The sequence below is a fragment of the Podarcis melisellensis genome, assembly GCF_964234715.1.
Source record: "Podarcis melisellensis genome assembly, chromosome: 13".
Classification (NCBI taxonomy): Eukaryota; Metazoa; Chordata; class Lepidosauria; order Squamata; family Lacertidae; genus Podarcis; species Podarcis melisellensis.
In genome coordinates, this window is record NC_138545.1 from 15,871,542 (window position 1) to 15,895,856 (window position 24,315).

General features: G+C 42.0%; 1 protein-coding gene across 1 annotated transcript in view; it reads left to right on the forward strand.

Annotated features, from left to right (window-relative positions):
* Positions 1 to 3,154: 3,154 nt before the first annotated feature.
* LOC309353949 (interferon-induced very large GTPase 1-like) overlaps positions 3,155 to 24,315 on the forward strand; it is a 56,579-nt gene continuing 35,418 nt past the window's right edge. The window contains 9 exon segments of the mRNA XM_081883569.1: positions 3,155 to 3,366; positions 5,278 to 5,696; positions 7,038 to 7,652; positions 8,334 to 8,478; positions 12,923 to 13,218; positions 14,157 to 14,168; positions 14,171 to 14,227; positions 15,619 to 15,690; positions 16,934 to 21,807. Coding sequence (XP_081739695.1) covers positions 5,396 to 5,696; positions 7,038 to 7,652; positions 8,334 to 8,478; positions 12,923 to 13,218; positions 14,157 to 14,168; positions 14,171 to 14,227; positions 15,619 to 15,690; positions 16,934 to 21,654 — 6,219 coding nt within the window. The 5' untranslated portion in view covers positions 3,155 to 3,366; positions 5,278 to 5,395 and the 3' untranslated portion in view covers positions 21,655 to 21,807.

The window sequence follows — 24,315 nt, forward strand, 5'->3', positions numbered from 1 at the left end:
CAGTCTTTCTCCTATAGAATCCCTTATTGCGGATCTAAAACTTGGAGTTTGGAGGGACACACACACCCTTCTATAAGAATACCATTTATTAACCATATCACTGATCAAATTGTTTGAAAATAGACTGTGGGAAATAAGCTGGGGCCTCAGCCCTGGGGAAGAAAAGGTACTGTATGTCATTGCTGGGATATAGCTCAACAGGCAAGTGGTCACAGGTGGATGATTGCAGACTGCCTCCCCATTAATCGATTCTCTGCAAGCACACTTTGGAGATGAGTAAAAAGATGGCTGTCCATGCTGATCCTCATTTTGCTGCTGCCTAGGAAGGGACACGGGTGGCGCTGTGGGTTAAACCACAGAGCCTAGGACTTGCCGATCAGAAGGTCGGCGGTTTGAATCCCCATGATGAGGTGAGCTCCCGTTGCTTGGTCCCTGCTCCTGCCAACCTAGCAGTTTGAAAGCACATCAAAGTGCAAGTAGATAAATAGGTACCACTCCTGCAAGAAGGTAAACGGTGTTTCCGTGTGCTGCTCTGGTTCGCCAGAAGTGGCTTAGTTATGCTGGCCACATGACCCGGAAGCTGTACGCCGGCTCCCTCGGCCAATAAAGCGAGATGAGCGCCACAACCCCAAAGTCGGCCACGACTGGACCTAATGGTCAGGGGTCCCTTTACCTTTACCTTTAGGAAGAATTAATCCTTTGCTGGCTATATATTGTTATGACTTTGGGGGGAGGGGTAGGCTAAATGCCTGCCCCCTTCTAATTCCTGGATGCAGCATGGATGCAAAGGCTGGAATAGCCATTCAGCCTGGTAATGGCCCACAGCAGGAGTCCTTAAGGCAGAGTTTTCCAAACTCTGTGTTGTGACATGTTAGTGTGTCATGTGTCCATGCGCTCCTCCCGGGGCTGGAAAGGGGTTAGCTGAACTTCCTGTTTGCTAGTAAAAACTGAATTACTGTGTCACGAAATGATGCATGTCAAATAAGTGTGTCACCAATATGAAACGTTTGGAAAGCTCTACCTGAAGGGAACTTGCCAGCCTCCCTCCCTGGATAGTTGGAAAGACGAAAGGTCAGAGTTGAGTGATGTGAACCAGAAGCTGGAATAAAAAGCTGCAGGCAAGAAAGACAGAGAGAACACCAATACTTTTAATTTTTTGTTTGGATCCAAGACTGCAGCTATGATAGAAACAAGACCTTTTTTGGGTGTTAATGCTGTGAACCCCTCCATCATAGGCTCAGGTTATATATGTGTGCATAAACAAACCAAAGACAGCACAGTGTCAGCTGTGCCTCATCCCCAAAACATGAACCCTGGCCCAGAACCCCTGGAATCTTGCACCGCTCGGAGATTGCAACTATATCTTCCCGCTGCTGCTTGCTCAACCTGGGAGGTGAGCTCTTGATCGTCATGCCGACTCCAATGTTACTGCTGCTGATATCTGTGTGGAGCTGGCCTCAGGAAACTGGGCTTGCAAGTCCTATATGTGCAGCAGTAGCTATGGCCAAACTAAACATTTTGCAGGTCCTCAAATTTGGGAGAAGGGTTGGCTTTGGACAATGCGTGAGCAGTTACTCATCTCTGCAGACTGGGGAACAATGGTGCAATTAAATACAGTCTCCTCAGAAGTCAGCTCCTCGGGGCTCTGTAGCAGATGGTGCCCCCCCACTCCAGTGCCAACCCTGTTAGACCAGCTGCAAAGCCTCCCCCATCCCAATTCTCTCTCTCTCTCCCTTTGCCACTGCCTGCATAGAGTGTCGCCCAGAATAAGGACCTTATGGTGGTCTGGTTAACAGCGTAGCTAAACTGCAGCTAGGAAATCAACATCATATGCAATACTGGCTCTTTTCTTCCCTAGGGCTTGCCAATCAGAAGGTTGGCGGTTCAAATCCCTGCAACGCAGTGTAAGTAGATAAATAGGTACCGCTCCGGCAGGAAAGTAAACAGCATTTCCGTGTGCTGCTCTGGTTTGCCAGGAGCAGCTTCGTCATGCTGGCCACATGACCTGGAAGTTGTATGCCGGCTCCCAAGGCCAGTAAAGCAAGATGAGTCCGCAACTGGACCTAATGGTCGGGGGTTCCCTTTACCTTTAAGGTGCTGCTACTGGACATTTTCCTATTTTTTTATTTATTTTAATCACACATGAGTTACTGGGGAGTATTCTAGAATTAAACACACACCGTAAAGCATTTAGGCATTCCCAATTTTCGTAAATTAAATCATTAAAAGGGTCTCCTCTGAAGCAGGGAAGCATCCAGATGAATCCCAAATCTGCTGCTTGCCTACTTCAATCTACCCACCTACTCGCTATCCCAAGCACTGAGCGATGGAGGAGATGGGGAGGGGACACACCCCTTGAGTGTGTTCATTGTTCGGCACAGCTCAGAAATCCAATTCAGCAGCTTATCCCAAACGATTATTTAATATGCAGAGCATAATGGAAATAAAACCCTGTACCAGAACATTGGTCTAATTGTCCATGCAACAAGTTAACACAGCAAAAAGCAGTTGTGGCCTCTGGTGCTGTTGATTTCGGGCAGCAGTTGTAGTCTGAGGGGGGGGGGGGTCAAGAGAGACAAAGAAGGCTGCATTTTAAGCACCGGTGATCCAAGTGGGTTTGATTGACAGGTGGCCATTGTTTATTTGGCGATCCAATGAAGGTCGGTGCATATCGTGCCAAATCCTGGCCAATGCATTAACCTTCATTCAAGGTTCTAATTTGCTCAGAAGGAAGCAAGTGGAACCAGTAAGACCACAGAAATGGATTTTGACTGAAACAAATCACTCAGTTTATTGGTCTACAAGTTCACTGGTATTATGAAAGATTGTGGAATTTGTAGATAGAAAATAAAACAAGATATAGCAACTTACAGAAGATGAAATTTAAAGCAATTTAAAACAATTGGATATAATGTGTATAAACAACGGTGTGAACTAATAAGTAACAATGACAAAGCAGTTACAGATAGGTAGCCGTGTTGGTCTGCCATTGTCAAAACAAAAAAATTCCTTCCAGTAGCACCTTAAAGACCAACTAAGTCAGTTCTTGGTATGAGCTTTCGTGTGCATGCACACTTCTTCAGATACATGTGTATCTGAAGAAGTGTGCATGCACACGAAAGCTCATACCAAGAACTGACTTAAATGACAAAGCAATCAGTCAGAGGCAATAGCACAATCTCCTCCTAGCTCCTCCCAGCCCATCTAGTCATAGAAACAGTTAAATGTGTTGCTTTTTTTTCTACCTTCAGTTTCGTTTCTTCTGTTCTCTAGTGGGGTCGTTTACAGGAGAAGCGAAAGCGCAAAGCATACAGTAGAAACTTAACTCTCAGGGAACGCACGTAGGCTCTGCGCTTTACATCTCACGTAAGTATATGCATTTAATTTTGATGATTTAGGTTGTCAACTATAATTTTTACTGACCATATTCCTTAACCTCTGCTTGCAATAAACAGAAAAACATAGGTGGATTTTGTGTATGCTTGTGTGAAAGCAGAACAGTCAATGAAGTCTTTCACGGCTATTAATTCAGAGGTACAAAGTCAGCTCTCAGATAAAAGCCAATTCGAAAGCTAAAACAAGTAGCAATTGCAAAAAATACAAGTTACCGGTAGCATTAAATACTCTGATAAACGAGAAGCCTTGCTCCTCGAGATGCAAGAAAATCAATGAAATTTTGGAGGAAGGAAGGGGGTGTAAATTTAACAAACATATATCAGTGCAATCCTAAATTAGCACAACAAACTTGAGAACACGAATATTTGATCATAGAATCATAGAGTTGGAAGAGACCACAAGGGCCATCGAGTCCAACCCCCTGCCAAGCAGGAAACATCTGATGTTCATCAGAGCATTGTGTTTTGCTGTTCCCAAGTTTTTATTCAACAGTTATGTGTACATAATAATAATAATAATAATAATAATAATAATAATAATAATAATAATAATAATAATAATAATTTATTATTTATACCCCGCCCATCTGGCTGAGTTTTCCCAGTCACTCTGGGCAGCTTTCAGCAGAATATTAAAATACAATAGTCTATTAAACATTAAAAGCTTCCCTAAACATATACATTTTCAATAGCTTTTTATTGTCCAACCCCCTTGCCAAATTAAGGTTGGATTCATTTTTGCTTCCTTTGAAGTTTGAACATTTTTATGGAAAACTTTAGATTTTCTGCTCCTTTAAAAGCAATCTTAAAGCTGTAGATAAGCTTTATATTTGGAATTGTTTTTAAAATAAATTATTATATTTCAGGATTGGCATAATATTTTAAATATATTATAAATATTGGCGATTGCCCCCCCCCCAAAAAGCTTGCATACAATCTCAAAGTCTTGAATAACTGCCTAACAGGCAGATACCAATACATGCAGCTTCTCAATGCTGTGCTGAAAGAGCAGAACCTGTTGAATTTCTACTCATGACTTACCGGTAGCTTCTAAAGGCACAGAACCCCCATCAGAAAGAAAGTGGTAATTTTAACCTAATCACGCTATTTGTAGCCTTTGTTGCAGCTAATCTATACTGCTAGACAGTAACAACAGGGCAGGCAAATGACTCATTTGTGAGGATATCCACACATTGATATTGAAAGTGAATGCTCATTCAGTCAGATTTCTTATATCCTGCTAGTGGCCGGCCCCATCTTGAATAAATAAATGCTCAGGATGGGGAAATAGTTCAATTAGCATTTCCTGGACCAGAAGAAGAAGAAAAGTCTTTATTTGCCTCAGCCACTAGCCATAGCAATGAAATAAAATGTACTGAAGATACAGGTTTAGAGTTAACTATAGAAAATACATTTTGGAGGTTTACATCAGTAATCTAATAATAGACCTTATTCTAATTGCCCCCGCTAAAAACCTTGCAGTTTTCGCTGTCACCTGATCATCTTGATCTGCTCAAGGAAGGACATAGTAGCAATGGTTGAGCAGCCCAGCACAGACAATAATAGAGGAGTAATAATAAACTCAAATCTTTATAAAGAGGGCAAGCCAGAAGCACATGAGCCACTGACTCAATACTGCCATCTCCCCTGGCACATAACCATTTTTCCAGTGGAATTGTTTGAAATCGACCCTCTGGTACAGCCAAAGGCAGCTTATTCAGTCTTGCAAAAGTGAAAGCACTTCTGTATTTTGGAACTGTTACATTTTGCAAATAGGGTGTCAAAATGACTAGGTGGAAAATAATCATACCATGGACAAAAATTGTGGCCAGATGATTCTGTCGCTCAATATCATACAGGTGCTTTCTCTGTTGAATTACAGGTTTGGTGTCGGACATTTGCTGGATCAATTACTCCAAATCCTTAGAGAGCAATGCTGTTTATACAAAGACAGTGTTTGTTCATTCTTCAACAATTTTAGGGCTACCTGCTTGGAAGCCATGGCATTTTCTGGGAAAAACCCATCTGAAATTATATGGAGGGCTAGAAGGAAATTAGCAGAAGATCTTCTTCTAATCGACTCAGAGCTGATCTTGGATGTGGCAGATTCCCACCTGCTCCTCACACAGGGGGAGTTCTTCTCCCTGAGTGAAATAAAGGATCCACAAGCATTTGTGGAATGCCTGATTGAGTTAGTGCTGGGGAAAAAAGAATCAACACAGGAACTGTTCTTGGACTGCCTGGAAAACCTAAGGCAAGCCTTCCCAAGCCTTCAGTCCATTTCTGAATATGTAGAAGATGGTGAGTAACACTTTTTAAAACCTGGAGGTGCTTTCTGTTTTTCCTAAGGGTTAACTTCTCACCTGCAGCAGCACCAAATTCTCTCTCTATGTCTTGAAGTCCTCTTGCGCCTTGAATTTCATCCAAAGCTGTTCGTGCTGCTTTTGTGAACTTTCGTTTACATGATTATAAGTTTGGGGGACCTCGCCCACACCCTAGAAATTAATATATGGTAGGATTTTGATTATTTGGGATGTGAAGGGAGAAATACAAGTTGCAGAGGAATTCCTGGACTAATTTATGCAAAACGACCTGGCCAAGCTAGGGCCATTAAGAAACAATACAGGGGGATTGAGAGCCTTTGGCAATGCAAGAAAACTGTCCTTCCTCTCACCCCAGGTCAGGGATTTGGAAGGTTGCCAGGATAACTCTGTGTGGTTTGGCTTGGTTTTCAAGCTCAGTTATGGCAATGAGTTTCTCTGCCGGCTGACCTGTGCTGGGAAAAAGGTAAGGGGAAGGCAAGCCTGATAGTTCTCTAGGACCTCTCAGATGCTTTTGATTTTGCTTCAACACAGGGAGGATTTGATTTAAATCAAATCGATTTAAATCACTAGTCAGTAAGACTTGATTTAAATCTTTTTTCTTTTTTTACAGAAAGACTCATTCTTCTTAGTTTAATCTTAATGTTTACAACCAGATGAAGGTTTCATTTTTGGAATAATAAATTTTCAGAGTAGTTTCTACAGTTATATCAAAAATTACTGATTTGGTTATACTATTAGAAATACATGGACAGACAATTACAAAATTATTTTGAGGTTTAATAAGTTAACTGTTTATATTTGGACAACTTTTCTGCTGTACTTTATTGAAAGGAGAAAAATAATCATTTCCTTAGTAACAATTTAAACAATTTATTTAACTAAAACAATAACATTATATCATATGTATCCATGTTTGTTAACTGATGTGGTTAAACAACTTTTTAAAAAACAACTTAGACTGAGTCTTAGCACACATGAAAAACTTAAAATAAATCCTTATTTCCTGATGAATAGCCTTTGGACTATAATGCAACTTAAACAGGAAACTACCTTTAGAAAGATTTTTCCTCCAAAAGTATTTTATTTTAAAAATCAAATTTAAATTTAAAAAATCTGATTTTTTAAAAAAATTATTTTTAAAAAAATCATTGGTTTTTATCCACCCTTCTTCTTCAGGAGTCATTGGGCATCACTCTCAGTTAATTGTAAAAGGAAGGAAATTGAATTTGTAATGACAAAGTATTGAGCCCCCCCCCCGCAATCTGACCTTTTCGTTTATTTATTTTTCTTATTTTTCTTTTTAATCTGATGCTTTCAGATCACTTGAATCTCAGGAATGACCTTCAGGTCCCAGACTCTGTTGAATTTTCAGGGGAAAGTAGTGGATCCAAGAGCATGGATCTGGCTAGATCTGGAAACCAGGATGCTCCCCAGTCCCGAGAGGGCATAGGAGAGGTTGAGACTATACGTTTTCCAGTATCCTCAGAGGCAGGAAGTGGATCTCAGAGCCTAGATGATGCTGTTAGGCTTCCAGGGAATGCAGGCTGCACTGAGGACCCAGATGCCAGTCTCCTGCTCTCCAGCAAAGAAAGAGAAGTCAAGACTCCAGATGCCCCAGATGTAGCTGAGAACCCCACTGCTGCTGCCATGTCCACAGAGAACAGAGATAGAGATGAGGATCTAGAGAGCTCTGCATCTCCATGGGTAGGAAGTGGGGCTGAGAGCCCAAGTGCCCCTCCGTCCTCTAGCAAAGGAAGTGGAGCCAGCGATGGGAACTGTGGCAAATCCGAAGGAACAGGAAGTGGGGTGGAAATTCCTGGCATCTCTGCATCAAAGGGAGAAGAAGAGGGAGCCGGACAACAGGATAGCTCTGAGAGAAAAAGGACAAGCGGGTCTCCCACGAGGAGGGAGAGATCTGAGAACTCAAAAGGAGGTTTGTATCCACAATAAAGGGAACACTGGATGGGATGAGTTGTTGCTCAGTAGGCCAAAGCCCCAGTTGCAATAAATCAAAGACTTCCCATAGCAAAAGTGAATTTTTAAGAAAGTCACTTAAAACAAATGGATATCTAAATCTGACTCCAGTGCAGCATATATTTTGTGTGCAGCTTCCGCTTCCTTGCTGTAAACCACTTTAGTAGTGGTGTTTGGGGCACAGAAACCTGAGTAGTAATAAATATATACTTCTTAGCCAAATATATACTACTTAGAAGCAAAATAATTATATATACAGGGATGTTGATTCTGCAACACGTCTACTGGCTGCAGAATCTTGACTCTTGATGCAAAAACCTGGTATTAATTCTCTTTTTTCCTTGACGTTACTCAGGTATAGATAAACTGTATTTTGGCTCATAAGCCTTGAGCAGATGACTAGGAAGTCCCTGATTTCTCTGCGTTCATCAAAAACCACAGAAAATATGTATGCGTAGTGCCAATTCTCATTTTCTAGTTATCTAGACACTTAACAGCTTGTATGTGCATGACTATAAGGTTGGGGCCAGGATCTGTGGGCCTGATCCTGACTCCCTCTACACATTCATCTTATGAAGAGATCTAATTGTACAGGGTTACTGAAGATGTTTATTGGTGCTTTCTTGATTTCTCGACCCAGCCTTCTTCCAAACCTCAGAGGATCTAGCCAGGATGCAGCTCATGAAAGCAACACCTGATTTAACCCCAGCTGAAAAGAAATCCTATTCCGGGAAGACAAAAGAGAGTCTGAAGAAGGATGTTCCTAATGAAACAACCATCAAAGGGTAATGTCTATACTTAAATTATCATCAAGATTTTGATTTGTAAAAACAATATTATTGGGTGATTTATGGGTCCTCTAGAGAACTGCTGTTATCTTCCCTCTTTTTTTTGGTTCTCTCTCCATTAAGGTTGTAAATTTATTAGAAAAAACAATATTCGCAAGGGCATTAAACAGCCACTTGATCTGCAGAAACAGGCACCGTCAAACATTTCTGGCATTGAGGGCAAGCTGGACCACTGGCTTGGTTTGTTTGTTTTTTGCAAATTAGTCTGCTAATAAAGGGCTAGGAACAGGGCTGATTAAAGAAGTTGGCACTTTATTTTAGAATTCTGTTCTCTAGGGCTGAATTATTCAATCACTTCAGTGTTGCTCTTGAAAGATCTCTTACTCCTACATATGAGTACCTGAACTTTCCTTTTTGGAAGCTCTGATGTGTGTGTCACCTGTACGTCAGCATCCTCTCCCAATTGGGGTGATGACTTTGCCTGTCTCCCCATCTTTTCTGTTATTTTTCTGGTCTGAAAAGATTCAGGATCCTCTTAAGGTGGCTCTTGGTTAAGGGGAAGTGACTAAGCAGATACTTGGTGTAGGATCCACTTTGAAATCAGTCTCAAGAGTAATCAAGTCTCTTGTTTTCTCTCCGTGAGGCTGAGCGTGTAGTGAACTTCTCTTACTTGCTTAGAAGGTGCAGATAAAATAGGAGGCTAGCAAAATCCAAGAAAAGAATGTCTTCATTAATGTATCGGGGAGGGAGACAGAAGGAAGCAACTCATTCCAAAGTGAATTTAGGATTGGGGGGGGGGCTAGGCTCACAACCACCCTGTAAAGTAGGTTAGGCTGATGGGTTCATAGTTCAGTGGATCTTTAACCTCAGGTAGTCATTCTTCTCCTAATGAAGTCAACTGTAGCTGTGTACATGGCAGCAAACATTCTCGATATATGACTAGATTTGGACCAGAGATCTTAGGATTTCTCCTATATCAGGGGTTCCCAAACTCTGGTCTGTGGATCGATTAGCAGTGGTTCACAACCTTCATTTAGGTGGTCCATGGCATGTCCACGGGAAATATTCATATTGATTTATAATAATGTTTAATTTATTTCTTTTTTTTGTAAACTGTTGTGATATTGTTGGCATTCATCTGTCTCAAAAGACAATGGAGTGCACTTCTGAGGGTGAAGCCCAACAGTGTGTTAGCAGCACCAAAATGACCTCCCCAGGGAATTACATTACAGCAATATATAAATATATTTATTTTTTATTGGATTTATATACCGCCCTTCATTATAACATCCCAGGGCGGTTCGCAGAATAAAATACAGGATACAAACAAGTAAAACAAAACAGCAAAACAATAACACTCCCCTTCCCACAGACACATTTAAAAGGCTGTAGAATATTAATCAGCCAAAGGCCTGATTAATATAAATATTTTTATAAATAAGAGACAGTGTGGCATACAGGTCAGAGTCATAAATAAAATAAATAAAGGAAATAAAAGAAACAATAAAATTTTATTTTCAATTTATTTTCACTGGGGAAGAGGGTGGGGAGTTAAAAAACATTTTGACTCCTGCTAAGGTTGGGAGAAAATGGCTGCCTGCTGCAGTGAGGTAAGCCGGGACCCAAGGCAGAAAGGAACGCCTTAGGCCCTCCTTTGGCGCCATTTTCCGCTGTGTCAGTCTTCATTTCTTAGTACAGAAAGTATTGATCTTTCCTATTCTGATTAGTTCAGGAGTGTTCTAGAAGGTTTATTTCTATGTGAGAGAAACAGGAAGGTTTCTGATGTTTTGGTTATTTCTGCTGGAGATGCTGTGTACAGCTGGTTTAAACCCATTCTGTTATGTTTCTGTCAAGGTTGAGCTGACTATAATAGTAAGGCCAGGAGGAGCCTGGCTCTCACTCTTATTTTCTCTTTCTTTGGTCTCATATTCTGTTCTGTATGCTTAGTGTTAAGGTTAAGTCTTATTATAAGTTTCTAAGTTTTATATCAAGTGCTGCTGTGACGGGTGCGTAGCCACTTTTCCCCCTCACGCCATTGGGTCCACTCTCACTCAGATGAATTGCCCCCACCTTGCTGAACAACCCTTTACCCAAAGGTGTTTTCCCCCTTCCCTCACAAAATAGTATATAACACAAATGGATTAAACTTAGGTTACTTCAAGAATACAGTGCAATTTCACTTTAATTCATCCTTGGTTGTTTTTGCGTTATAGGTTTGGTTCCTTTATACAGTGATACTTTCTTTCAGTTAACCAACCCCTTTAACACTCCTGCTCCTGAGGTTCTTTAAGTACAGTGGTACCTCGGGTTAAGTACTTAATTCGTTCCGGAGGTCCGTACTTAACCTGAAACTGTTTTTAACCTGAAGCACCACTTTAGCTAATGGGGCCTCCTGCTGCCACTGCGCCGCTGCTGCACGATTTCTGTTCTCATCCTGAAGCAAAGTTCTTAACCTGAAGCACTATTTCTGGGTTAGTGGAGTCTGTAACCTGAAGCATATGTAACCTGAAGCGTATGTAACCCGAGGTACCACTGTAATAGACCAAAGGGCTCTCCGCACCCCCTCCCTTCATTGGGTTTGGGAGTTGCTTCTTTTCCTAAGAAGAATTTCTCCCCTCCAGGCTAGATTTGAGTCCCAAGTAGGCTGTTTCTTTCCAGCTCCTACTTCTCCTGACTCAACCTCAACCTCCCAGTAAAATTCTGGTCTGTTCCTCCTATAGGACACCACACTCTGTCCTTCACAATCCACTCAGAGTGGAAGTTGATTTTCCAGAACCAGTGCTTTCTCCTATTCACTCTTTATACCTCAATCAGTCTCCTAGCCTGTCTCCCTCAATTCCAACCCTCTTACTCCCTTAACTCTGTAATAAACGACAATCTGCCCTTATTCCCTTATGGGGGATACAAGAGCCCTTTTAGAGTCCTTTGCAGGTTCTCCATCGGTTGGAGAAAGTAACAGAGGCAACCAGAGAATATTGAGAAGCAAAGCAGCTAGGAAGCCTGATCTTTATTGATCTGTTGCAACAGGGTGTTCCCCTCACCCGCAGGAAAGGAGGAGGAACCCAGAATAATGGCGCACAAGGCCTAATAAAGACTTTTGAAATTGCCACCCTGTAGATCAAGACCACCCCCAGAAACAGAACAAAATAAAAAAATTCTTTCCAGTAGCACCTTAAAGACCAACTAAGTTAGTTCTAGGTATGAGCTTTCGTGTGCATGCACACTTCTTCAGAAACACCAGACTATGGCAGACCAACACGGCTACCTATCTGTAACCCCCAGAAACATCATACATACATCACAGAAGGGGTGTAGTTTAAAATCACCCCCCCCCCAGGCACATCATACCTACATCACAGAAAGGGCAGGCTACAGCAGAAATCTGAGTGGGTTGTTTACCTCCTGTCTGGCAAGTTACCTGTTAATGCTTACTTGATTGGATATCCTGGGGAGCCTGGCTAGTCTTTTGTAATGATAAATACTTAGTTCCTGAGCCAAGTCACAGGCTCACCTATTCATACACAGATATACCCCTTAAGACAGGATTTGTGAAGGAAAAGACAATGGAGAGGCTTTTCCATTTGACTTTGCAGGGAAAACATCTGGGAATCAAAATGGCTTCATGGCTGTTCTCCTGTGCTGCTTCAGACATGTGGTTTATATATTGATGTACGGGTTTGCTTGGTACATTTGTGAACCTTTATTATATACATAAGATCTTAATTTTTTATTTCAACTCCTAACACCTTGACCAACTCTCTCCTCAAATCAAAATTTTAAACTCTCCCTCCTGGAACCACAGTCAATCACAGGCTGCCATTCATTAACCATTTGCTGGCATGGAAAGAAAAGAAAAGAAAAGAAACACTTGTTGATTCATCCTGTCCATCAAAACCAACTTTTCCATCACAGCTGCAACTGGATTTTTATGGACTGTGCCAATCCTGAATGTATTGGATTTGTGACCATTATGCTCATTTGCCTTCAGTAGCAGTAAAGCTCTGCTGGATGAAGTACAATTGCCTCTGGTCTGTTTTTTGGGAACTCTGCAGTACATGTTTAGGTTTCTTCCTGCTCCCCCTTCCATGAGTGACAGTCAGTACCCAACCCAACATTCTTAAGAACATAGACTATTAACCTAAAATGGATTAGATGGTTTAGTATGGAGTAGATACCCATAATGATAACACCATTCCTAACCATGAGAGCTCAGATTCACTAGCAGCTAGGCAGACAGTATGCAGATCAGGCTGCCGTCTTCCCTGCCCCACTTGCCTGTGAGGAAGAGCCATTGAATGCAATAAGATTTCATTCTATGAAGAGACGGGGAGCATTGGATTGTTCCTTAATCAGCATGCATGAGTGAAAAGAGTTCCTTACTAGTTCTAATGTTTGTTTCCCTTTTCCCATTAATCAATAAAATACATTTATTCTACCACAGACCAATGGATTCCGTGATGGTCTCTGGTGATGAGATAATCTGCAAGGCGAGAAAACAATTAATTGAAATCCTCCAGAAGGACCTAGAACTTGTTCTAGATGAGTTATTCTCCAAGTCCGTTATCACGGAGGAAGAATATGAGGCCTTAGACAAAACCGAGGAGGATTCCAAGAAGAAAATTCGGAAACTGCTGATAATGATACAGAAAATGGGAGAAATAGCCTGTGGCAAGTTCCTGGAATGTTTAGAAACTGCATGTCCAGGTTCAAATCAGGTTCTGCAAAATTCAGTACATGGTGAGTCTGAACAAAGCATTTTTCATCAGTTTCCTTTTCTGAGATCCTCAGGGAAGAGAGATGCCTTGCTGTGTGTTTTCCCAAATATGATCTATGAGGTGGTCTTAAGTAATTCCTTTTCACAGTTGTTCAGTGGTTCAGTGAACAAAGCACAAAGTATTCACTCAACTTAACTGTTACATTCTGTATACTCAGTGCTCATTGGTCTGTGTTTTGTTTTGGAGCAGGGTTACCCCTTTAGTTCTTAAAAAACCTTTTTTGTTTCTCCCCAGGCAAAATAATTTCTCTCTCTTATAACCCTGTTTGGGCTACCTAGCCTTTGCATTCACTAGTTGAGTTTGCTATTAGACAAGAGAGATCATTCAGCAAGTGGAATCCCATGGATATTAGTCATCAGTAATGTCTTCATTTTACATTTTTGTTTTAACCACATGTCCCAAAGGCAGATGAACTGGTGGGGAGGGGGGACTTTCTTACCACCCCAGCTGCAGCAGGGAAATTAGGAAACAGCAGTGGTTAGTGTATTCTTTAAAAGAAATGCTAAGAGGAGACTTGGAGTTTCTCTTTTACCTTATCAGGTCTCATATTGGCACGGACAGCTTATGCATTCAGACGGCCATTGCAGTTCTACATCCTCATTCCCAGTTAATGGTATACAAACAAGTGGCTTGTTGTGGTTTGCTTTAGAATATTTGTCAGCATGGCTTTTCTGGGAATGAAAATAAATTCCCCGTCCGGAATATTGGGTCCAGCAAGCTTCCCAGTTCAGCTCCGTATCCCTGGAAGCTCTGAGCTGGCCTAGCAGAATAATGCAGCAGTCCTGAGTCCGTGTGAGAAAGGGAAAAGGGAAACAAACATTAGAACTAGCTTTTTGGACCAGGAATCGTAGAACTATGCTGTTGGAAGGGAACTAATGTAGCTTATATTTTTCTCCCTAGAGCGTTTGCCTCCGGGGAGAAGACTGAAAGCCCAGGAGTATTGGGAGAGACAGAAGAAGCAGTTCCCAAAGGTATCTCCGATCGGGGGAACGACATTTGGTTGTTACTGGTTTCTTCAGAATAGGTCCTGCTGACCCCGTGGTCTAATTCTCCTTTGCTACTTAGCCTTTCCATAAGCAAGCCAGGCAGGATGGGGCAGCCTGGGCTCTGCTGAAGGAAGGAAGATTCCTCCTACCCCTGATGAAGTTTGGATAACCATCTCCAGACCATTCATTTAAAGTATATGGCTCCCCCCCATGTATCCTGGGAACTGTAGTTTATTAAGGGTAATGGGAGGGGGTAAAATACAAATCCCAGGGTTCTCTGGGGCAAGCCATGGCTGCTAAAGCAGTATAGATAGGCTTTAAATGTATGGTGTGGGTGTGACTTTCGAATCTCCTTTCCCATCCAGACTTGTAGCAGAGCACATTCCCATATACATAGTAGGAAGCTAATTGATTGGATTCGTGAGAAGCACTTTAGTTAAGCAATCCAGATTGGATTTCTTCCTGTTCCCTCTTAAAAACAACAATGACACAACAGTCTTCTTTAAAAGTAATAAGTCTTACTCACATTCAGTCCACAGTTGTGATCCTGCAGGCAGGCTTTAGCTTGTAGTTAGTTACAGAGGAAAGTGTGGGTTCATCCTCTTGTGAGGGATGAGCCCATGTGCTGCTGGCTGAGAGCTAGCACACAGCAAAAGAGCATCGAGATAGTACATGAGGAAGAGCATCAAGAGGAAAAAAGGGAAAGATGGCTGCGGGACCAGCCTTTTTATGGGGTCTCCCAGAGTCATGTCCATCTACCTGGTCACACTCAGGGGGAAGATGGTCCAGACCAGGTGTGACAGGAAGTTCTCCTGGCTGGAGCAACATTCCCCTGTGTGTCTACTCTGGGCGAACAGGAAATGTTATAGTTGACTGCTTTTGTGATGTTACATCCCACACAAAGCACCCATTATTTCAGCAGGTTCACAATAAGCCATAATTTATTTTAACTATGGCTTCCCTGTGACATGAACATGGGCTATGACTGCATTTTCGCACAACATTGAATCATAGTTTTTTTAAAACTATGGATTAACACACACAATAGTATCTCCCCTCCCTCCCTGGTGCAACAGAGGCAAGACACAGTTGAGCTTGTGTCATTCATATTCAGCTTATGATTTGTTTGCTCCCAACAAACACCAAGCAATAATCCGGGAATCCATGGCTTATTCTTGACTTACCACTCAAGCCAAGTTTAAATGCTGCTATAAGAAGCAAACTCTCATTTGTTTCTGCGGTGGGCTCTGGGAGAAGGGGAAAAAGAACAGGGAGGAACAATATGCCCATGGGCATTAAACCATAGCTTAAAATCAACTGTTTTAAGTAAACAATGATATAACATTACATGGTTAAATGTTTGTGTGTGTTTCTAGTCCCTGCAGGACAAGAGAAAGAAGATGAGCTTGAGTCAGAAGCAGAGCAAAAGAAGAAACATAATAGCAAAGGTATTTCTGTCTTTTGCACCTTAATTTTGTATCCTCCCTACAGTGGAGGGTGGAGCCATGTTTCCAGATAGCATCTTATCCAGGCATTCCCCAGTTATATCAGGTGTTCGCAGTCCGTTGTCTTTAGTCTTGTTTCATTTGTTCAGAGAAACATATTGTGATGGGATTATGAGCTACTTGTGCGTAAAAGTTCAGTCCCTCAGATCTTGGGCATGTTTCTCAAGACTCTGTGTACAGCGGAGCCCCTTAGGCATGACTCCCTTAATCGCTGGCAGAATCCGACAGTGGGCGTTTACGGAAACGACTCCAGCATAGAAGCTCCTTAACGGAAACGCGTCGTCTGGATTCTCTGCGCGACAATTTCCGGCGAGGAGTGGGTGTACCTATAGGAGGTCCTGAGACTTCTCCACTGTTTTTGCTGGAAGATTCCTTGAGCCAGTCTGGCGCCTCACTCTCCCTCTGATCTCCCACACTCCCCCTACTGGTGCCTTCCCCTGCTGCTGAGTCTCTCCTAGCTACTGAGAGACCCTCCACCACCTGCCTTTCCGATGGCAGTTCCCTGACACATATTAATCTAGGTTACCCATTTTATGATGATTGCAGAATTTCATTTTTCTGGTTGCAGAATCTGGAAATCCTCCCACTTGGTTAATGCAGCTTTGGCTAATATGTTGCCCTTAAGGGAAGTTGGAGTTTCTTCTTGAATAAAAATTTCTGGGTTAGGGTAAACTCAGTTTCATTATCAGATGACTAGCTTTATTGTTTGAAATGGTTTATTTACCATGTCAGAAATATGATCATTCCCATGTGTTTTCTTCTCTCAGGGCCAGCCCACCGGCGGGTGGTGCCTTAGGCATCGTGTGTACTGTAGCAGATAGCATTTTCAGTTTTGCTTCAGGAGGCAAAAGCTGACCTCTCAGTTGCTGCCACTGCCCTAGTAGTAGCTGCCTTCTTTCTTAATAAATGCATGCAGTGTAAATACTGTAGCAACCCCTTGTACACAAAAGAGAAATGTACCAGGGTGTGGGCAAGTGTGGTAGAGAAGAAAAAGATGCAGAGCCTAAGAGCCAAAGTCCATGTGACATTACACACATCGCTTGCACTTGCATTTATCTTTTTTTAAAAAAAGAGAGTCATTCAATTACATTGTTAAACACACATTAGAAAATTTGGCACTGAAACAGTAATCTTGGATACACATGGGTGCAAAAAGAATAATACTTATTTTCTAATGGTTCTGTAGAAGGAAGAAAAGCGCTTAAGAACATCATTGCTAAGTTGAAGTTTCGGAAGTATTCAAGCAAGAAACTTGCCCTGAAAGAAATTCTGGAAATCAGTTCTGGAAATCTAAAAGACTGCAGCCCGTGTACATTGGGAGACTTGCCTTGGCATTTTCTGAAGAAGGTCTTGGCTTTGAATGTGACAGCCAGGAGCACAAGCCTTCAACATGAAACACTGGACAATAAAGGAATGCCGTTAAAGGAGAAGGAAAAAAGGATTGATGAGAGAATCTTCTTTGATACCAAAACAGATGAGATAGATTCTGTGAACCCCCTTGATGTCCTTTGTGTTGTTCTGCTTTGTTCTGACAGTTTCCTCCAACAGGAGATCCTCCTCAAAATGTCCATGTGCCAGTTTGCCCTGCCTTTGATTCTGCCTCCCCTCAAGACCTCCAAATGCACCCTGATGCTCTGGGCCATGAGGGACATTGTGAAAAAATGGAGGCCCCATTCCTTGGCTGAAAGCAGAGGCTTTAGGGAGGACAGCCTGGTACTGACATCCATGCCGACTGTTTCCTTCGTACGGATGGGAAACTGTAACATATCTAAGTCCAAAGTCCTCAACGAGTTCCTCAGCCCTTCTCAGCAGCATAATGATTTCTTTCTACACCGGGATATGGAGTGTGGGAACATCCCTCGGGAAATTGCTGATGGGCTTGTAGAGATTGCCTGGTATTTCCCAGGAGGACGGACGAACACAGATCTCTTCCCAGAGCCAGTTGCTGTTGCAAATCTCCGTGGAGATGTTGAGTCTCACTGGGTGCAGTTCAGCTTTTTAACGCAGGTCTCCTCAGCTGTCTTCATATTTGCTGAATGCATTGGTGAGAGAGAATATACTCTTTTGTCGTCACTGAAGGACCTGTCAACTCAGTTCTACTTTATCTTGGAAGGTCGCAGTAAAAAATCTGATTGTACCTTGGAGTTCTTAAATAAACTGGCACCAGTGATTAAACTTGACAATTCACATATATTGGTAAAGAATGCCACAATGAATAAAGCAGTATTTGTAGAACTCCTTCGAGCTGCAGTTGGAAAAATAATAGCCTCAAATCCTAAGTGTGTAAGTATTGATAAGATGTGTACAACAGCCCATGAACTTACAATCCAGGTGGATGAAGACCACAAAGAATGTCAGGATGCCCTCAGATGTGCCACAGAAATTTCAGGAGAGATAAAAGATGTAGCGGTTTACAAAAAAGAAACACTGATACTCCAAGGTGATCTCTGGAAGAATCTGGCCAAAGTGGAGAAAGAACTATGCAGAATGGAAAGACAAGGGGACATGCCTTCGGAAAAATACAGATCAGAATTGAGAGGCAGATGGTTGGAACTGCGTAGGCAGCAGAGTCAATGTGATCTCACCATTGGTTTGATTAATTTCATCAACGGCATAAAACATTTGAAGGTTGCAGAGAGGAATTACTTCTTGAAATGGATGAAGTTCAACCTGGACCATATTGCTAGGGGAAATCTTTCCAAGTTACGTGCTGACTATAAAGAGAAATGCAAGAAGTTAGGAGATGATGGGCGGAAGATTGCAGAGGTAGACCAGTTGATATCATCCTCTTCCTTGGGAGTTGAGCATTTCATGCATGAGCTGGGGCAGTTCTATGAGGCAGAATGCTCAATGGTTAAGGAGGGCAAAATAGCTAAAAACAAAAGGCAGTTTGCCCATTTCCCAAGCATTGCAGCTGAACTACTGCTGGAAGGGTTTCCCCTGGAGCTCATTGATGGTGATGCATCCAATATCCCCCTGCAGTGGATAACTGACGTTCTGAATAAACTCAATAACAAACTTAGGGGACAATCCAAGATGATGGTGATAACCGTTCTGGGGGTGCAGAGCACTGGGAAATCGACCCTTCTGAACACCATGTTTGGCCTGCAGTTTGCTGTCAGCAGTGGGAGGTGCACACGAGGTGCCTTCATGACGCTTCTTAACGTCAGAGAGAATATGGTTCAGGATCTTGGCTGTGACTTCATCCTGGTGATAGACACAGAAGGCTTGAAAGCCCCTGAACTGGCCAAACTGGAAGACAGCTATCAGCATGACAACGAATTAGCCACTCTAGTGATTGGGCTGAGCGACATCACCATTGTCAACATGGCCATGGAGAATGCCACCGAAATGAAGGACATCCTGCAAATTGTGACCCATGCCTTCCTCAGGATGGAGAGGATTGGGCAAAAACCCAACTGCCAGTTTGTTCATCAGAACGTCAGTGATGTTTCTGCACATGACCAAAATATGAGGGACAGGAAGCATCTTTTAGAACAGCTGAATGAAATGACCCAGGCTGCAGCAAAAATGGAAAAACTCAATAGGGATATCAAGTTTTCAGACATCATGGACTATGACCCAGAAATGCACAATTGGTACATCCCAGGTCTTTGGCATGGAGCCCCACCCATGGCCCCAGTTAACATGGGATACAGCGAAAAAGTCCTTGAATTAAAGAAGTACATATTTGAATTCATAAAGAACCGCACATGTAAAATACCTCCCAAGGACATCCCTCAGTTTATTGAATGGGTGAAAAGTCTGTGGAATGCTGTGAAACATGAGAACTTCATCTTCAGCTTCCGAAACAGCCTCATAGCGGAAGCTTATAACCAGCTCTCCATGAAATATTCTGAATGGGACTGGCATTTTCGCAGAGAGATGCACCTCTGGGTGTCTGAACAGGAAGCATCAATACAGAATGTTTCTCCTGATGAATTTGATATACGCAGTTTGCAAAATGAGCTTTATCAGAAGCTCTTGGCTGGAGAACAGCAGATTTTGGAGAATTTGAAGCAATACTTTGAAAGCAGAGTAGCAAATCTTCATTTGGTAGAAAAGTACAGAGAAGATTTTGTCCGCAGTGCTCACAGCCTCAAGCAGGAACTGGAAAGTTATTCTTACAACAAATGTCAGGAAGCTGTTCGCATTAAAAAGGGGCTTCACAAGATTCACTCTCTACAAACTGAATACTTGAAAATAATTGAAGGAAAGGTTGATGGGCTACTTAAAAAATGCCGGGAAAATGAAGATAGGATTGAAGATCAAGAACTGGAAAAAGAGTTTGAAAGAATGTGGAAGGAAACATTATCGGAAATATCACCTGTTCCCTTAGAGAAACGACAAATATATGAAGAGCTTGACTTATATTTGAGAAAGGAATTGTTACATCGAGGCAGTTCAGTCAATGTAAAAGTACAGGGAGCAAAATCTTTGTTAAGCTACAGAATGAATACTTTTCAAATGAAATCTGAATATATGGATTCAACATGGTGGCGCCGTGTGAAACACTTCTTTGCTAACAAGGAGTGTTTGCATGAGATAGAAGAACTTGCTAACTCCTTGATGGCTAAATGCAGCTCTTACATTTGTAAAAAGGTTGATTCCAAAGGAGACTATGATGATACATATTGTGGTGAACTTTTACAGATTATCAATGAAATGCTTCAACAATCTGATGCTCAGAAACTTCATATAGCAACATGCTTTGAAGTAGATCTAAAGTTTCACATTTTGGGGGAAGCAGCTCATAAATTTCAAATGATGCATGAAGAGTTTATTAAGGAAAATGATCCCTATATACGCTTGGAGAAACTGAAGCCTCATTATTTCTCAATTTTCAGAGATCTTTATCTGGAAAAAGATGCCCAGCAAATCAGAGCCAAGGATTTCTGTGACCAGTGTCTCCATCCTGCCCTTGTGAGTTATATCAACAAAAGACTTGGGATAGAAATAGTGGATGACATTCTCAACAGTGCACAGTCCATTGGGTATGCCAGTCGGAGCTTCTTCCAGTTCACTGTCCTGAAGGAACTGTTGGAAGAGGGTAATGTCGACAGTTATGTAGAATACCTTGGGGCTTATGAAAAGTTTGTCAAAAACTGGATCCAGGAACAAATTTTTGATTACTATGCAGAGAATGAGTGTCTGAAGAAACTGGAGGAAGAGATTCTCTCCGCAATAGTAAAGAAAATTATAGAAACACTGAAAAAATTAAAGCATCAAGATATTGAGACAGTCTCAGAATTTTTGGACAGTTTTTGCAGAGAAATGCAGAAGGACTTGGTCATTTCTAAGGACAGTCTGTTAGGGGTACAGTTTAAGAATGCAACGGATCCTGCACAGTTTTCTGCTTGTGTTGAAAACTTCCTTGATGATTTGCAACAGCAAATAATATCTGAATATGATATCCTGGATCTCCAGTCTAAACTCTCCAAATTGCCTGTGAGCCCCCAGGATGAGATCTTCAAGCGGGTGTTTGGCTGTGGGAAGCAGTGTCCTTTCTGCAAAGTCCCCTGTGAAGCTGGAGGGAGTGCTCATCAAGAGCATTTTGCAACTGTCCATCGGCCTCAAGGACTGGGAAGGTACAGAGAAATAGAGTCAGAAAAGCTTGTTTATGGTATCTGCTCAACTTATGTGGCGTCCAACACTGAGTTCAAAAATCACGACACAGATTGGGAACTCTATCCATTCAAAGATTATCGTGCATATTATCCAGACTGGTGCATCCAACCAGATCCCAGTATCAATGCTTCAGATTACTGGAAGTTTGTTTTGAACAAATATAACCATGATTTTGCAAGAATATATAAAGCTAAACCAGCTGATCTGCCAGAGGACTGGAAAAACATTACTGAAGAACAAGCACTGAAGGCCTTAAAGGACATTTATAATATGAAGTGAGCATTCTTATCTTAGCAGAAGAGAAACCTGGATCTTCTTCCCATGAAAGCATGCCACCAACTATGTCAATCTTAATAACGTAGAAAAGGCCCCTTGAAAATTAAAGTGGATCTCTTTGAAGGATCCCTAACACTGATTGATAGGGCAAATAGGGTTCTGCATCCCTAAATCCCTGGCCGGATTTCCATTTATTACATATAGTGGAATGTTTTCAGCCAGTGGTGTCTACCTGTATCACTATGTTAATCTTTTCTGTTCAGGGACATCTTTATTCCAATCTCATTTTTCTTCTCTTTCCCGATGCTCTAAATCCAGACCCTATTATTTACCCTGAGCAGCAATCTTTCCTCTTCCCCTCTATTGTATTAAAATACTGCTGCTAACTTGGAATTTGAAATTCACCAGGTGATGGCAGCAGTACAGCTCAACTCCAACTCAGGCTTGCTCATAGTGGGGGTTCTACAGATGGTAACCTTGCTTCCCTTCCTGTTTATTACTATTACCCTCTTAATTATCATGATAATTGTAATTCCCTATCTACTCTCATGTTTGGAAGAAAAATGTTTGAAAGAAAATTTCTTTAGTAAGCTTTAGCCTTTAGGAATGGTAGAGTCTACCGATGCTGATTTTCACTTCTTTTTTGCGATGACATTTATAAAAATGACAGTAAAATGAATGTCTGAAGGTATATCGGGTCCAATTTCATGTACTTGTCTACACGAATGCAATGTATTCTGTAATGCACTGTCTTGCAATGAAAACAATATTAATAAACATATTTTCAAAGAGTTCTACCGCTTTAAAAAATCCATTAGTCTTCAGCTTCCCTCTGGTAGAACAGACTGTTTTCAGGGAAACACACAAGTCCTTTTCAGAGTGATTGGTTGGGTGGTGTGGAGAAATTCAGGTCAGCTGATCTACGGATGCACCACTCCAAATCCGTCCAAGTCTCCCAGTTAAGGCCATTTATCTTCACTGCTACAGAACTACAATACAGGTGGGAGAGTTCAGAATCTTAAATGGACAAAGATGCAAAAGGTTTAGAGATCTTCAAAATGCAGGCAGATCTCATCCAGATGTAGATAACTATCCCCTTGCAGACTCTGGGTTTAATCACATGGGCATTTAATGTGTATTTGAAGCTGGATGTGTCTTAAGTTCTTTGGGAAGCCACAGATATAGTATTTACTAAACAAAGGGAAAACAATACTTTATACTCTACTCCATTTTTTTGCGGCCGACGGAGCCTCCCACATCCCTTCTGCATTGAAAAAGTGGTTTCCACCCTCTGTTATGCTGCCCCACTCTGGGCCCCAGGGTCCAATTTAACATCGCTGGGGACATTGCAGAATCAGTTTCTCTGTCGCCTCCTGAAACTCCCCATGTGTGTGAGCAACGCAGCCATACGTCTGGAGTTAAGGATTGCATCATTGGAGACTGTCATCTGGAAGCGAGTCTTTGGCTATTGGCTGTCCAGCTGGCATAGGCTTCCCGACCATTACCTCTTTCAGTGCCTCTGGCGGATTTGTTAATCCGTGGGTAGGAAAAATCGATGCCAAACTTCTGAGCATCGGAATTTTCGCAGCGGACTCCTTAAAGATGAACCTACGCTCAGCCAAAAGCCTTATCGAGCAAAGATTAGCAGACACTGAAAATCAACACAACCTCTCCAGGGGTGGGGGTGTCTGCTCCCCCAGGTATCACGGAATAACCCCGCCACTTGGCCTTCCATCATACATGTCATCTCTTTCATCTGTACCACACCGACTTGCATTTATTCGTGCAAGGTTCAATGTTTTTTCATCGAACCTGCTGAGCCACAGATTTTCCAAGGGTTTGGTGTCTCCGCTATGCGAGTGTGACGGGAAAACAGTTGAATCTCTTCTACATATAATGTTCAACTGTCCCTTACATAGCATAGCCAGGACTAAATTCCTGGGTCCTGCTTTATTGCGCTTGGTTGGCAGGCCTGTTAAGTCACATGCCGCACTGCTTTTGCAGGATACAGATCCTTCTGTAACTCTGCAGGTGGCGAGATTCCTGAATGCGGTTATCTCACACACAAAAACCACCAAACAACAACAACAACAACAACAAAAACTAATCGGACAGTTATGATGAGAGTGCATGATGGATCTCATCTCCACTTCTCCTTTTTCTGTGAACCGTCCCTTGGATCTTTCTGGGCCCCAAGCTGTATTTGTCACTGCTCAATGACCCACCCTTGCATCGTGGTGTTCACCTTCTGTTGTTAGATATATTGGTTTTTATGCTTCTGTGCTTTTATGTTCGTACATACTTTATGGGCTAATAGCCATATAAATAAAGAAAAAAAAATAAGTTCTTTGGGTGTTGTCCACTCAAGGTCTTACTGTTGCATTTGCAAAGTAAAGGAAGGATTGAACTCTGGCTAATAACAATACACACAGAGACTTGAACCAGCAAGACTCTGGGAAGGGTGCGTATAATCGTGTCTCTCTCTGCTTGTCCGAGTCAGATCCCTGCAGCCCCCAGCCCAGGCCGTTTTATTCACAAAAGAACTTTTTACAGAGTGTTCAAAAGAACCAATCAGATTTCTTCTGAGCAATTCCACAAACCCACGTGGGGAGAACGTTAAAGTACTGAAACTAACTAAGCACAAATATTTCTGGAGTAAACAAA